The sequence below is a fragment of the Caloenas nicobarica genome, chromosome 2, assembly GCF_036013445.1.
Source record: "Caloenas nicobarica isolate bCalNic1 chromosome 2, bCalNic1.hap1, whole genome shotgun sequence".
NCBI lineage: Eukaryota > Metazoa > Chordata > Aves > Columbiformes > Columbidae > Caloenas > Caloenas nicobarica.
In genome coordinates, this window is record NC_088246.1 from 19,384,676 (window position 1) to 19,399,999 (window position 15,324).

A 15,324-nucleotide genomic window follows, 5' to 3' on the forward strand; every position below is an offset into this window, starting at 1 on the left:
GGTAGCAGACTGCCGCCAGCATGGAGCAACGCAACCAAAGGCAGCACAAGTCCCTCTTCCTCCTGGGGCAGATTTTCTATAGGTGTGCATATGCAGCAAAGCCTCATCTGATGTGAAATTTTGTTACGCATCCGGGTGTATGAATGACTCATATATAAAAAAATACCGGTTTCGCATGGTTGCATGCTTGCATACGGGTGGCGGTAAAATAAATACACATTTGCACATGGGCTAGAACTACCCTTTTGTGACAGGATTAATACTCAAGACGAGGAGGTCATGATTTAGCAATGAAAAAAAAAAAAGAGGGTAAAACATGCACAATAAAAAGTTACACAAGAAGTGCAATCAAAGTATTACAAATAGTTAATGCTATGGCGAAATCTCTTGCGGAATTAAGCTACAGCAACAACCAAGTATCATACACGACCTCCGCAATCGTCCTGCCTTACAGAAAGCTATTCATTGGCCTCAGGAGGAAACCTGACTCCTGCTTGTAATAGCGTCCCAGGCTCAGTATGGGATTAACGCAGTTGTTGAGGGCTGGAAGGCTGCGCCCGGAGCCCTGTCACCGCAGCAGCGCCCGTCAGCTGCCGGGGCGAGGGAGCCGGGAGCGCCCGGCCTGCCGGGAAGCAGCAGCAGCTGCAGGTGCCTCCAGGACCTGCCAGAGCGTCCAGTGCTGGAAACACTTGGTAAAAATAAACTAGAAGGGAAGTACGCATGAGCCAGGAATTAAATGCTTGCATCTGATACCAGAGGAAGAGCACTTGGGTCAGGCAACCCGCCAGGGGTTTATGCCAACTGTACTCCGGTCAGCAGGAACGTTTTTATTGACATCGATAACAGCGCCGTGCGGGCCAAGAAAAACATTTTGTGATCTGTGCCTTCTCGCTCCATCCCACCCCACCCTTTTGCGATGCTCAGAAGGGAGAAGTTCTCCAGTGATTTCCAGAAAGCTTTTGATGCTGTTTCTATCACATTTTCATTTAAGTTCTCTAGCGACAGACATGAATCAATTGCCTATGATAAAACAGAGAGTGTCCCCAGGCTGCGAAGTGCCAAAACCCTCTCGGCCCCGCTCGCCCACACAGGAGCGTGCCAGGGGCTGCAGGAGGCACCATCCTGCCTGTGTCCCCAGCGCTGGGCTGAGCACTGGCCAAAAAGATGGCAGCTTGGAACAGCGGCCGAAAAACAATTGAAACAATAGTGATCCTTGGTAGAGAGAAAAAAAAAACAAAACCAAAAACCAACCAACCAAACAAAACCTGCCAGTAGTCACTACCAAATCATGGTACCTGAGATACCATGGGAATTCCCGTCTAAGAACAGAGGAATACTGAGGTTCTCCCATATCCCTGGGTTGTAGATGTTCGAAATTTTATAAATGTCCTAGCTTTTCAGGTACACATTTTTAATTGAAGTGTTTGTATTACATGTTCATTACATATTCTTAAATTATTTTTTTACATTATTCCAAATATTTTTTCTTCCTTTCAAACAATATTTACTGCTATTTAAATCAACCAACCAATGTCACTCAATTATTTATTTATTCAGCCAATGGGAGATAAGTGACATTTCTTCTTCCTTGTTCTAATCAAAGTCAAATATTTGTTCTTTCTCTGAGTAATTTATTACTAATTAAAACAGTCTGATGCGTGGTATATGGTGTTACTAAAAACAGAGCTACAAATGAATAAATGCAACTAAAATTACACTTTCAAAGCGCAGTGAAAGAACGCCCAGAGCTCAAACATAGACATTGACAGCAGGTCTGTTTCCAGACTTTAGACACCCACATAGCCACAAAATAAGTGCAAACTGGAAAAGCCTCTGCTTATTCATCTGGCAGTGTATCTGGAAGTGAATATATCATATAAAATTTAAAATCAGACTCAACTTCTTTCAAATACAAAAAATGTTTTAACTCTTTGGTTTGTCACTGTTTATTTCTTCCTCTTGCTGCCTTTCTCCTTCCTTGGAATACAGATGTCTCCTTCCTGACTGAAGAAATACTTAACTTTGATTGAAATGGAATTACAATTACTTTTTCTATTTTGAATTAAATCAATGCAAGACCATGGAGAGAGTCTATTAAATGTATATCTAAGAAATGCAAACCCCTTAAAGGCTGAAATATTCTTAAAACTTAGTTGAGCTCTGGAATTTACAGTGATGAGGCATTAACACAGTCAAGCATTTAGCAATCCAAAACAGAACTGGACATTCATGCAGGTATCAAGAAGATCCAGTCTTACAACTAACAAGAACATAATTTTGGAAGATAAATCTCAAGTTGTGGGACAAAATAATCTAAAGATCAGAACATACATGATGTGCATGGCCAATTATCCACCTCCTGAGAGGTTGTTAGACCCTCCTTAAGAAGCCATGGCAGAAACCATGGTGAAAAATATATCATAGGTCTTCCTAGATTTCAGACATAACCTAAGAGAAAAGCTTCTCTATTCCTCTCTTTAACAACTAATTTGGATCTTAGGTTAATATTTTTTTATGTGAAGTGCACCTACAGCAGTATATTAATCAGCCAGTGAAAACCTTTACTAAAACAAAGGATAACACTCAGTCTTTACTAAGGCAGCAATCTCCCAGTGCAAGGGCGTCAAACTCATTTTCACCGGGTCCACATCAGCCTCGCGGTTGCCTTCAAAAGTATAAATGTTGGAGTAGTTACATTTATACAGTCCTAAAATGACATTTGGCCCTTTGAAGGCAACCGCGAGGCTGATGTGGCCCCCAGTGAAAAAGAGTTTGACACCCCTGTCCTAATGAATGAATGGAATCACTACAATCCACGACACAAGAGATTACACAGAAGGTACTAATTAATGACCAAAAAACCCCCCAAAAACAAAAAAGAACCCTTCAAAACATAATCTCACCCAACCAAAAGCTGCTGTGTTGGTTTGAAGTGTCAAGATGCAAAACTTAATAACATCACATTCTGAATTTACTGAACCGGTGCAAGTACCAAGCCTGGGTGAACGTTAAAACACACATCTCAGTGGCTGCCATCAGAGTCACAGGTGGTGGCTGCAATTTTAACAATAGCACTGTTTTTCCTGGTGTGCTCAACTCATTTGAAGGAATCACAGAAACTAGAATATATGTTCCTAAGAGATTTGCTTGTCTTATTTACACTTGTTCTCTTATTTGAGCCCACAAAAGAGATTTAAATCCCAGGGATGATGATTAAACCAAGCCAGTTAATCAAGTGACTTTGGTGCAATCTGCCTTTGTTAGAAAATCAACTGAAAAATGATGTAATAAAGCAAGCAACAGTGGTCCAGAGGTGCATTTACTTTGCTAACGACTGACAGAAATACATGCTCCTCTCCCAAGTGACAATGTGCAAATAGCACAAAACTGTTCCCAGTGGGAAGATAACAGGACTATGCAGCTGAAAAGAGAACAACTGAGGCACATTCATAACCATTTGCAGGGAAATGATCTTGAGACACAGCAAATATTCATAAATATTACACCTTATCACAGGCCACAGAAAGGAACCCTTGATCAATGACGAGCAAAAGCTGCTCTGTAGCCTCAGCTTTACCATCGGCATGATCTGTTGCCCTCACCCAAGACTTTTGCTACCTGTGATGCTCCTCATCTGCCAAACAAGTGACCCTCACACCTTCTGTAACATACCTCCAGACCTACAGATGAGAGAGAACGCCTGCTCAAAACCAGCACAGCCAAAGATGTCTGTAGACCAGGGCTTCATTTTCACTTCTTGTTCTCTTATAAGTGAATAAGGGCTTGAAATTAACTTTGGAGTCGCTGACAAGCCCCATCTAGAATGGTGCTCTGAGGACGCCTCCCATGCTTTTCACAGCTGAGCTCAGCATGAAGCACAGCAACCTGAGGTGCTTCGGTTTAAAAGTAAAGTTGGAAGAGGAAGCAGTGGCAAAGCACCCTTCATATACCAATCTACTTCTGCAGGATGTGTAAAGAAGGACAAGATCCGGCTTTCTGGTTGCCTTGGTCTGAAGGACGTTCTACAGCCACATCTCCCTCCACCTCTGGCAGAGGACCTTGATAACCAGGCTACGGCAACACGGGGCCAGGCCTCTCCCCTCCATCACTGACTCCTGAAACTTTGCCACCAAGAAGAAAGAAGCACAAGGTCCTCATGGCCTGGGAGAGCTCAATTCTGCAGTCCTGTGAGCAGGCTCATTCAGCAGCTGGCCTGAGGGGCTCACCACAATGCTACGGAGACCAAACCTTGCAACACGTCATTGCCCAGTGGCTCAACTTCAAAAGGGAAAATGTAGGATTTGCCAACCCCAAACTCCTCCAAGCGTCCCCAGAGAAAGGAGGGCATCAGGCCCAGGTTCACAGGAGGCAGGAAGGCCTCTGCCCCAGGGGTGGTCAATGCCAGGCCACTGTGCAGGACATGGGCTCCCCTCTGTCACCGCTGAAGGAGTCAGTCCTGCGCTGAACCCACCCACCCAACGAGCCATGCTGACGGCTTCTGTGCAGTTTTTGGTAGTCGTGTACAGGGGCAATCCAGAAAGCACCATGAGTAAACTGAGTATGTGCAAAAACACATTTATAAATGCCTCAGGATATTTTTGGCCAGAAAAGCTTAAGTTTCTGAAATCTAAGGAATCTCAGGTGTCTACAACAACTGGGAGAGGTTTCCATGGGCAACTCTCTCGAATGCAGCCGCCTGAACTCTGCTTTAACAGAGACCTAAGTCCCAGATTCTTTATTGGATCTAATCATAAGTACCAAAACAAGATTACTGCAGGCATTTACTCAGCTGAATACAAAAGATTCTAAAAATACTTTTGTTTCTCATAAAATTAGGTTAGAAAAATACATATACAAAGCTCACATGAACAAAGGTAAGCGTATAACAACTACCTGGGACTTCTGAGTTACAAACAATACACACTATTTAAAATACAGAGGCGTTGCCACAGAAGAAAAGTTACTAAGCCTGTCGGGGCAAAGCAACTGCGCTGGTGTGTGGTTTGCATGGGGGGAGGGAAGGAAAAAGAGAAGGAATTGCTTTATTAGCCTTTTTGCAGCTTTCTTTTGTTTGCTTTTTCAAAAGAATAGCTTTTATTAATTACTTTTAAGTGATAGATATAAATTAATAAACTTATGTTTAGTAAAGTATTATCACTGTAGTTAAACTCCACTTACTCCCAGAGATACCTTACGGCTAGTAGTTTAATATGTACCTTAATATGTTACCTTACTTTATTAAACTAAAGAGTAAAATTGAAAGACTTTCCACTGAGACATTTTGCTAGAAATATTCTTCCTCCTTAACATTTTCTCTTTTAGTGAACACTAAGTAAATCCACTTTACTTGGCTAACGAACTAGCTCTTTGTTCATTTATCTATCTAGCTATTTATAAATATCTCGCAATCATAGCATTATCTGGGGGCTAAAGAGCATGTTTCAACTCAAAACAAATCGACATGTCACCTCATGTCCTTCCATAAACAACAGCTAAGGGCTTGGATTCCAGCAGAGATTTACGCTCGTAATCATGTTTCATGTGTTCAGTTTCGTTGTTTCACTTAGGTGCTTTTAACATGGCAAAAATAAGAGCAGTTGCCCTTAACATACAGCAGCAGCACTGGAAAGCAATAAATTGTTGTACCAGACGGTACACGAGACAGGGGACACGTGTGGATGCTGCGGAGGGTCCCCCTGTCCTGAACATGCAACCTGCTCTGCTGGGCTTACAAAGACCATCCAGGGAGGAGGGGGAATTGCCGCCTCATTCGGGGAGGGAGGTAGGACCCACTGGCCGAGGGGAGGCAGGAACTTGCAGAAATCTCCTGAAACAGCTTCTGGAACTTTTTTTCCCCTGCTCAAATACCTGCAGTCTATGCTGACACAACAGCAAGTTCTAGCTGTATGACACTGACCTCCCAGATAAAAATAGGCATTTTTTGATGACACATTATATACAGCAGTATGTGAACCAAGTAGTAATGCAACGAAATGGATTTTCTCAACCAGAAAAATCTGCAGCAACATATATCCAGATCAAAACCACATTCTTCACAGACACTGTGTACATTTTAAAATTAAACGTAATTTTTTAACTCGGGTTTTTAACTGGTACAAAGCAGAAAACTATTCACACAATATTAACACTAAATCAACTTCTCCCTGCCCAAATCCAGGACATCAACCAACAACACTGTAATTAATGCAAAATATGCTAGTTGAGTTGACACATTGTCATTTGTACATGTTCTAGTACTAAATAATGAACACTCAGGCTTTGGGAGAAAAGTTAAATTGAAATAACTATAATATTCCCGTTACTAGCTTAGTTTCAAGGTATAACTAGGAGTGTAAAAGCAAAAGAGCTGTGATCAAAAAAAAAAAAAAAAAAAATCAATAGCGACTTCTTCACTTTGTACTCCTTTCAAATCCATTCACTTTAATAATCAATACATGTTCTCAAAAAAAGTTTCCTTAGCCTTGCCTGATCAAGCAATGCAGAACGTCAGAAATCCTTTATACAGTTTTTTCACTCAGAATTAGATAATGTGCTTACCATATTCTGCAGCCTCCTCATTCCTTAAATCCTACAAAGGATTTACACTGAACTGAAGTTTCTCTCAGCTTCACACTTCTCAGGTGTCTCTAGGCAGAACCTATGATTTTTCTCCTTTCACATTTTTAGGCTCAGACATTAACTACTGTAAGTCCCCACCCTTCCCCACCTAAATCTAACCCCGCTCAAACTGAGCTATTTGAACCAACTAAACTTTGTAGCCCTAAACCTACTTCCCGTTACCACACCACGGCAGTGCCAGCGGGGGGGCTACCCCTTACGGATCGATTTTACTTGATCTGGCGTGATGATGCCCACACAACAGTGGTCGCAGCTAAGAACCCAGGGATTTTACTCTCCCTCCAGAGGGACTGAAAATATCCCCTTTTGTTTATACCTAAAACCCAAAAGTCCCAATAGTATTTCTGCTGCTGGACTTTTACCTCGAAACATGTTTACCCTTTACTAATGCATTTTTACCCCAGAAAAAAATCTATTAAGAAATGCCCCAGTGTTACGCTATGATATCAAAGCATATATCAAAGCCTGTTTAACCAACTGATACTACGATCCATTAAAAAAAAAAAAAAAAGCCTGGATATTTTTGCAGATATCAAATGCTGGAATAAATGCTGTTGTGATTTTAGTGTTCTATTTTAACAGTTAAAGGAGAGACATCTGGCAATAATCTACAAATAAATGCACTGTCTCAATTCTTAGTTTCTTCTCCAAAACACTACCTAGGACATTTTTGCAGCATGATTCATATAATCAGCATAATACATTACAAAGCCTTTCAAATAATTCAGAATTCTCAGTTCATTCAATAAAAAACTCATTTTTGAAACAGAAAAGGGCCATGCCAGAAAACTTGCTTTATTGACTCAGCCCTGCTGCCAGGAAGAACAACATGGTGAAGCAAACTCCATGATTTCAAAAGCATTGTTTTACAGCAAGGGCGGAGAGAGAGAAAGAGGCTTATTTACCGAAATGTGAGATTCCACAGGTGAGGCCACAGACGGTCTGAAATCCTCTTCCTTTAGTTCCAAAAGTTTCAATTTACGATGAAGCCTGTAATAATCCTTTCAAGCTGCCAGGTAAAACGCACGCCATATCTCAGCTGTATTTTCTTTCACCCTTTTACAGTGTAACTTTGTTATTTGCATAAAGCTTAGTTCTGGCCTATGGGACTTTTTGAACATCTACATGTTAGATTAGCTGTCTTGACACGCTCTATCAAGCATGACATCATGGATCTCCATGGTGACCTTAACCACACCTGCCCAGATGCCAGAGTTACCTGTCATGTTCAGACCTAACTGAACATAACAAAAAAAGCCTCAACCACCATTTTCTAGGCACTGAGCCTATTAACAGGCACCAGAAGGTTTGGTGGTGGTGGGGTTTTTTTCTGTTTGTTTGTTTTAAATTGATGGAAATCTAATTTTGCTTGCCAATAAATTTGTTCTTCACAGAGCACTGTCTGAAATGCTAGAGCTGTTCTCAACTCTTCCACATCTCCCAGTTTATTTTCTAGTCAAACAGCAACAAAAGAAAGCCACAGCAAATATCTCCCAGCTCATTTTCTAAAGGCAGGCTCAAAAGCTTGTGCTCTGAAAAACTTCTATACACTCATTTTTGCTCTCTGCCCCTCAGAAAGTTGTGGGTTTTGTTGGTTTTTTTTTAGCAGGGTGACTTGTAAAACAGGTTCAAGGCAGGGATTACCCCTCTCCCACAGCCAGGTTAGCATTTTTAACCTCTTAATTGCAAACTCTTTTTCACCCTTGCAGCCGCTGCCCCAGTTTTTATACTTGTTCCTGTTCTTTGCTTCGCTGCTGACCGGAGTCAACCCCACGTAAACAGCGACCGCGTCCTGCCGTCAGCTCAGCAGCAGATGATTCACACCACCTCAAGCTTCAGAAGACCAAGACTGTTTTCCTCCTTCCTTTCTCTTTTTGCTTTCTCACTTTCCTGAGGATTACATTAGCACCCTCCTTTCATTAACTCAGACGAGACAGCCTTGGCAGAGGCAAGGTGTCCAAAGCTCCTGCAGGATCTTGCTTTACCTATAAAAAAGATTTTGTTCCTCGGCTTTCCAGGCTTCCAGGTGGAGGGAGCTCTGGTGCCCAGCTGCGGGGTTGTCTGCGAGGGGGGAAACCTGCAGCATGAGGGCAAGCTGCTGGGCTGCGGGTCACGGAGCTGCGGCTGCAGGGTGCTGCGTTCCCCTGCGGGCGTTTTGGGGTGCACAAGGCACAGCACACCTGCACCCCCCGGCTGCTGCAAACTCACACCCCAGACTACCACACAGAGCGGCTCAGCTGCAGGTTATTTGCCTTGCGGTTGTATCTTTGTGCAAACAAAGACGGCCCCTGTCTCTGTGAGCCTTCCTTTCCAGAATAAGGTATCACCAACAGGGCGACAAACCTGTGGGGTGGAAAAGGGATGATCTGTGTGCACAGCTGGGAGGTTTCAGGTCACCACGTTAGTTAACCATCAGTAACCCTTGCTGGCATTTTACCTGGCCACAATTGTACTTCTGATTTGTGGCAGGTCACCAAGAGCAGAACCAGGTGCCTCAGGAGGCACATCAGGGAGGGATTTATCTGAATAAATGAAGCCAGGATTAAACCATTAATACATAGTGGAAGATACCAAAAACATTCAGAGCTGACCTTGCTGGTGGAGGTGATACAGTATGATCTGACAACATCAAACATTTTTTTCCTGATGTTTATTTTCAGCAAGCTGGGGGTCAGTTTGCCGTACTCAGATAGTGATGGTTAAAACAGACAAGAGAAGAAAGTCCGCACAAAAAAGAGACAACTACCAATCCTGGTTTTCTGGCTCATTTTTGTTAGTTATGGACCTGACAGGGTTTAGAGCATCCTAGAAGAAAAATTATATGATATCCAAGGGACTATCTCCTGACTGTAAATACTGGGATGTTTTATGTTCCAGAAGCACCATTTGACATAGAGATTAAAAAGTGGTGTTGCATTGGCTACTAAGCTTAATAGATCCTCCCCAGTGGGGAAAATCCCACCATGGATAATGTTGCCACTTTCTAGATACTGGAGCAGCTGGAGAAGTAAGAAGGGAGGAAACTAACCTGGAAAATAAATAGTGGCATTTTAGTTCATGTCTTCCCATACATCTTACAGATTTTGTATGTGATGTATACATATGTGTTACATGCACACACCTACTACATGTGTATGTAGTTTTTCTTCTATGCCACTGCAACACACATACATGTACAAGGTGGGAGGGAAGGACGTATGTATGCTACACACATACACACCCTCTGAAGCAAAATTATATTATGGTCTTATTCATGGAGCAGCTAAATAAGTGTGCGTTATACATACCCATATATACACACACACACACAGAGCTATGTGTGTATATATATATATACGGATACCTATGTGTATCTATACACAGAGATATGTATACATACATACAAACACACACACAAAATACACAGATATGTGTGTGCATACTCATAGACACAACTGGTAAAAGAAAACTTCTCTGAACTGTAATGCCATGACCATAATCATCTGTTACTGCATCTGATGAGCAAGACTGTTGATACATTTCAACTAAGCAAATTTCTTACAATCAACTGATATAACTTATTTCTACATGTTTTTAATGCGGCTTCTCTTCAATTTATCTATTTTTTTAAGTTATGCTGAATAGATGGAGTCTTCAGTATTCCTCATTCCCAAGAAAGATGCTCTAATAGTAATTTTAAAGTTATTTTGTTTTAAAATTCACACTCATTACATACAATACATATGTCTAATCATCAAAAAATAGAAGAAATTCGCATGAATTTTACCCTCAATAAATTAGCAAGGATGACACATTTTAAACAAATAGCAGGAACAGTTACTGCATTCCTTCTGTAATTTATTGCCTTCAGAAAAGGCTCAAATTACAAAATGTGAAGGGTATAATGCTGCAGGCTGTTCAAACTGGGTTTGCAGTGTCTGCAACACTGGAACTAAATATTTACATGTCTCCAAAAGATCTAATCTCTGGATTTCACCCCCCTCCCACCTCCTTTATTTAATTTGTATGCTATCTTTATCTACCACCCAGCACATTCCACACAGTCACTAAAGTTCATGGAAGAGATAAGTGAGGAGAAAAAAAAAATAATAATCAAGACTTTCAAAGGAAAGGAGGAAAGCTGTTTAAAAATAAGGAATAGATCATCCTCATTAGAGCTGAAGTCTTGCAGCAATTTTAGCTGGATACATATGGATTCTAGCAGTTGTGTTCTGAGGCACTGATGGAGCCTGGGATGTCTAGAGACCCTGTCAAAGTGAAGTTGTAGGGGGGAGTTACCAAATGACAATCTTTCCAAACCTGTAACAATCTCCAAAGGTTTGGAAGGCTTCAAAAGAGGCTGCGAATTCACTTAAAACTCCCAGAACAGAATACAGTATTTTTCCAACTTGTTCCCATTCCTTAATTAAAATTAATTTGCTGTTAGTGCTGAAATACCAACAAAACACTAAGAAAAAAAATTATAAAAGGTTTGCTGTCAATCATTTGTTAAACTGAGAATAAGAAGCACAAGATTTTTGAGCCTAAACTCTAAATTCTGATTGATTTAAAGAATTATGGAATACAAGGTAGATTGTCTGTAAAGCTGAACAGATTAAACTCTAACATTACACCCAAAAAAGGAGCCCAGAATTGCACGTCCTTGCACGGCATTGCTTGAATTCAGAAGGTCAGCGTGAGGATGGCCTCCACCTGCTCTGAGAAATATACATCAGCAGGTCACATCTCCTCTGACCCTACATCTACTTTTTGTTGCTGAAAAGCAATCAGAGGCAAGCGAGAAGCAAACCACCTTAAGGTACGCTGCTGACAGACCTACGTGGATGTCAAAACAGCTTGGAGGAGGCAGATACCTGTGGATAAATCCACTCTGTTTGTATTAAAAGACTCAAAAATAGAAAAGAAAGCAAATGAAAGGGTAACAGAGCCAGCTAAAGCACACGGACACACTTTACAGATATTTTCTTTTCTCCCCAGCAGTTGCGTTAATACTGAAAGTGTAACAGAAGTTAACAGCTGTTCCATATTTTCCCTTCAGCTGTGAAAAGTAAATGGAGACCCATATACTAAGATCAAGAGTCTCACCTTCATCTTTTTCTTCGTGTATATTCTAAAAAAAATGAAAAGCTTTTCAAAAATGCCAGTTTCAACAAACAATTCCAAGGTAATATTGAATAGTTTCATTTTATTATTGTTTCTTTTCATTTCAAGAGAGTAACTGAATCTTAGGCTACATTGAAAAAAAATCTAATGTTCTGTTACATTCTCACCTTTTGTAATGAGGTAACACTCAATTTTGTAGGAGTTATAAGGACTGTTTAACAAAAAGCAAGATATGAATTTGACTTTCATACCTGATCTCTCAGTCTCTCCTGGTGTCCCATTATTGCTGTAGCATGGTGGGGATATTTCTGTTTCAGATGCTCAAGAAAAGCCTCTCTCTTCCTGTCCATTTCTGAGGTTTGCATTCCCAGTATTTCTTTGGAACTGCGAGGACCACCTACTGTATGTCTTCGAGGGATGTGGCGAGCTGACTTTGAATTAGAAGTGTGACTGTTTGGAGTCGAAAGGAGCTCTTTAGATCGGAGACATTCTGCATCATCTAGTGATGTTACATGCAAACCGGTTTTTGCCTGGTCTGGAAAAAAAATTAAAATATCAGAAGGACTTGCTCCCAACAATCATATTAATTAGAAAAAGAAAATAATTGATATAAAAGTTAGCTTCATTTGAAAGTCAGGTAGTGTTCTGCATCATTAGGCATATGTACGTTATAAGAAGCGGCCTGGAAATAATCACTTATATAAGCGATGCACAGTACTTTTATACATACAACTGCAGTATCGCCTCTCTGTAAAGTGAACATCATTGAAATAGATGTTCCTTTTATATCATCTTTACCACTACATGACTTGAAAAGATGATCTGACAGGGCCCTTATTCTATGACCTTTAAAATCTACAGGATGTTTTCCAACAGAAGGAACAGGTTTCTTCAATAGGCTCCAGTACACTTAATGGCCCTGTAACTAGTATCCTTAAGGATACCAACTGATGAAATGCCTTTGACAAAGCAGATTTGAAATCCTAAATCTTTTTTCAGTGTGTTTTCAACATGCTCTGAAACACCTATGAAACATTAAGAGAGTTTTGGAGGCTCTTTCTCCTGATTTCTGGCTGTAGTCTGGTTTTAAATTTCATGGATCTCCCTTGGATTTTATATGTCTCAGGACAGCAGACTGGAAAATACTACAGCACTTTTTCAATAAACCATTTCTTAAGAAACAGAATAAAAGTAAGGTTTGTGTAATATAAAAAATCAGAACAACAACAAAACAACTCAGTTAACTTTTACAACTTCAAAATCTACTTTAAGACCAAAGACCATGACAACATTTGTAAAGAGAGATAGACATTGAGGGTATGTAAGTGCTGGCTTATCTTCAGGTAACTACGTAACAACCCTCTGGTGCATGAAGAAGTGTAGTCCGGAGCCTTGTTACCCAATACCTTTGAAAAACCCCTCACTCCTTTGTCAGCAAAGGAAAAAACAAAACAAAACAAAACACAGAACCCAAAGCATTCAAAAGGCCTCTCCAAGCCTGATCTGGGCTTCCCCATCTTTACTAAGCAGCCTCCAACATCTGTACGAGTGTTAACCCTTTACGGCACATCCTCAGGAGCAGGAAGCTCTTTCCTCTACATGTTTTTAACATATCTCTATTTCTCTCCTTCTGACACTTTGCCACAGAGCCCTTTATCCTCCCAGCGACTGTCTCCCCCATGTGCTGTCATTTACACGGCACTGCTGTCTGGAAACAGGCACCTACTTGAGTCTTTTTATGGTTCAGTCAGCCAGTTTTATACCCTGCCTGCCACCTGGCTCAGGATTTTATATTGAGGGTTTTTCAGCTTTCTGGTACACTTTGTCAGTTGCCTGCCACATCCCACATAACATCAAGCCCTGGTAATAAAGTAAATCCTCTATCGGTGGAGCTGCTGCCAATGGGATGTCCCACCAGTTCACTTGGGGAACCAATTCCCTCGGGTTTCGCAACAGGACTGGGCCCTGGAAGGTCCTCCAAGACTTTGCATGTTTCTGTAAGCTCCCTATAATGCTCAAGGACTCCAAAATATCAACAACAGCCTTTCGGTTGCATTCATGGAAACCTATTCCAAAAGCAGAACTAGACACAAGAGTTCAGATTGAAGGTGGCACCATGCTTTGATGAGCACAGATCCAGACACTACTTTGGAAACAGGTTTGGTTCACAAGAAAGTTTTACTCTCACACAGATTCAAAATGCCATCTCTGACCTCCACAGCACCTTCTAAGACCTTCTTAACCTTTAATCCTGGTTAAACCTTCAGAGCGGCAGCCTCACGTGTACGTACACACACACACTCAACCTTTCCAAGCAGAACTTAATTAAAAACCATCCATCCTCACCGATTACTGAAAATTCAGAGCACCAACTGCCAGGTATGCACAGGTTGTTTGAGAAAAGTGGCAAAAAAAAAAAAAAAAAGAGTTTAGCTTGCAAGAAGTGGCTGCTCCAGATATGCTCAGTCAAAAAGATTTCTGAAAGCTGCAGTCATTTCAATGGATTGTACACAGGAGGGAAAAGAGGTAGGATGGGGCTGGCTGGAATTTACCATCTTTAATTTGTTGCACGGAGAACCCGGAGGTTATGTCCCTGAGGCTCTTGGAACAAAGGCAACAGATATAAATACGGGATTTCCTTGGAGCTCAAGGGAGTCAGCGTGTGCATGAGTGACTGAATGCAGCAATTTGGTATAAACCCTTAAAGTATGGTCACAGCGGCAGTTTCAATCACTGAACTGGTGGCAGGCACTTCCACAAGAAGGCAAGTAAACCTACATGGACAAACACGACCGAAAGCTCATGAATGTGTATTTCAGGTGATAAATTTTTCTCCTGCAAAGTCTTTCCCTACTCTGCACTTCAGTTATTTCAGCAGTTTAAGAAAAAGCTAATTATTTGGAACATAAAGAGACATATCAAGTGAAGTGTTTTACCACTATTTGTTATTGGGTGAAACCTTGAGAAGGAATCAAAAATAACATATTTTTCTTATACTGTATTAGAAAGATCAACAAATTCTCTTATTTTTCTTTCATATATTTGGAAAATACTGTATAAATACCGGTGAAAAGAAAGGAATGTAAACTATGCAAACTAGTTGCTAGTCTTCCCAGCAAGCTGACCTGGGCATTCAGCACGATCCCGCAGCATTACAGCACACAGCAGCATGTGCCTTTCTTTGCAAAGCAAACTCTCTGTCATGTTTGAATATGGGTCTTTCCCCTAGTAATGGCTTAAAAAAATCTTCCCTGCCCACTTCCTAGGTAGGGACGAGTGACTTTGATGGCAAGGCTGAAAGCTGGGATGGTGAAACCCCTCCTGGGTACCTTGGGGCATGTAAGCTCCATAGCTGCTGTGTGGGCCACAGTGCTACAGGGAGGAGAAACTGGGAGAGGTTTTCTGGATCCTGGAGTTGCTCAATAACAGCGTGGGCAAACTGTCCATATCTTCCAAGTGAAGATAATAGGCCTAGCAAATCAATCCCCGCAGATAACTGTGAAATGTGTGAAGGATCATGTGATGGTTCCCAGAAGAGAGCTAAGAGTAGCAAAAGGATAAATTATGCAAGTACCCTCCTTG

At 41.2% G+C, this 15,324-nt stretch overlaps 1 protein-coding gene across 14 annotated transcripts in view; it reads right to left on the bottom strand.

Annotated features, from left to right (window-relative positions):
* KIAA1217 (KIAA1217 ortholog) overlaps positions 1-15,324 on the bottom strand; it is a 355,643-nt gene that overhangs the window by 173,138 nt on the left and 167,181 nt on the right. For 13 of the 14 annotated variants that reach the window (XM_065628990.1, XM_065628992.1, XM_065628997.1 and 10 more), the window contains exon 2: positions 11,994-12,277. In XM_065628990.1, coding sequence (XP_065485062.1) covers positions 11,994-12,277 — 284 coding nt within the window. Of the gene's footprint in view, positions 1-11,993; positions 12,278-15,324 lie in introns of those variants that run through there. The other variant, XM_065628994.1, reaches the window with a different exon arrangement.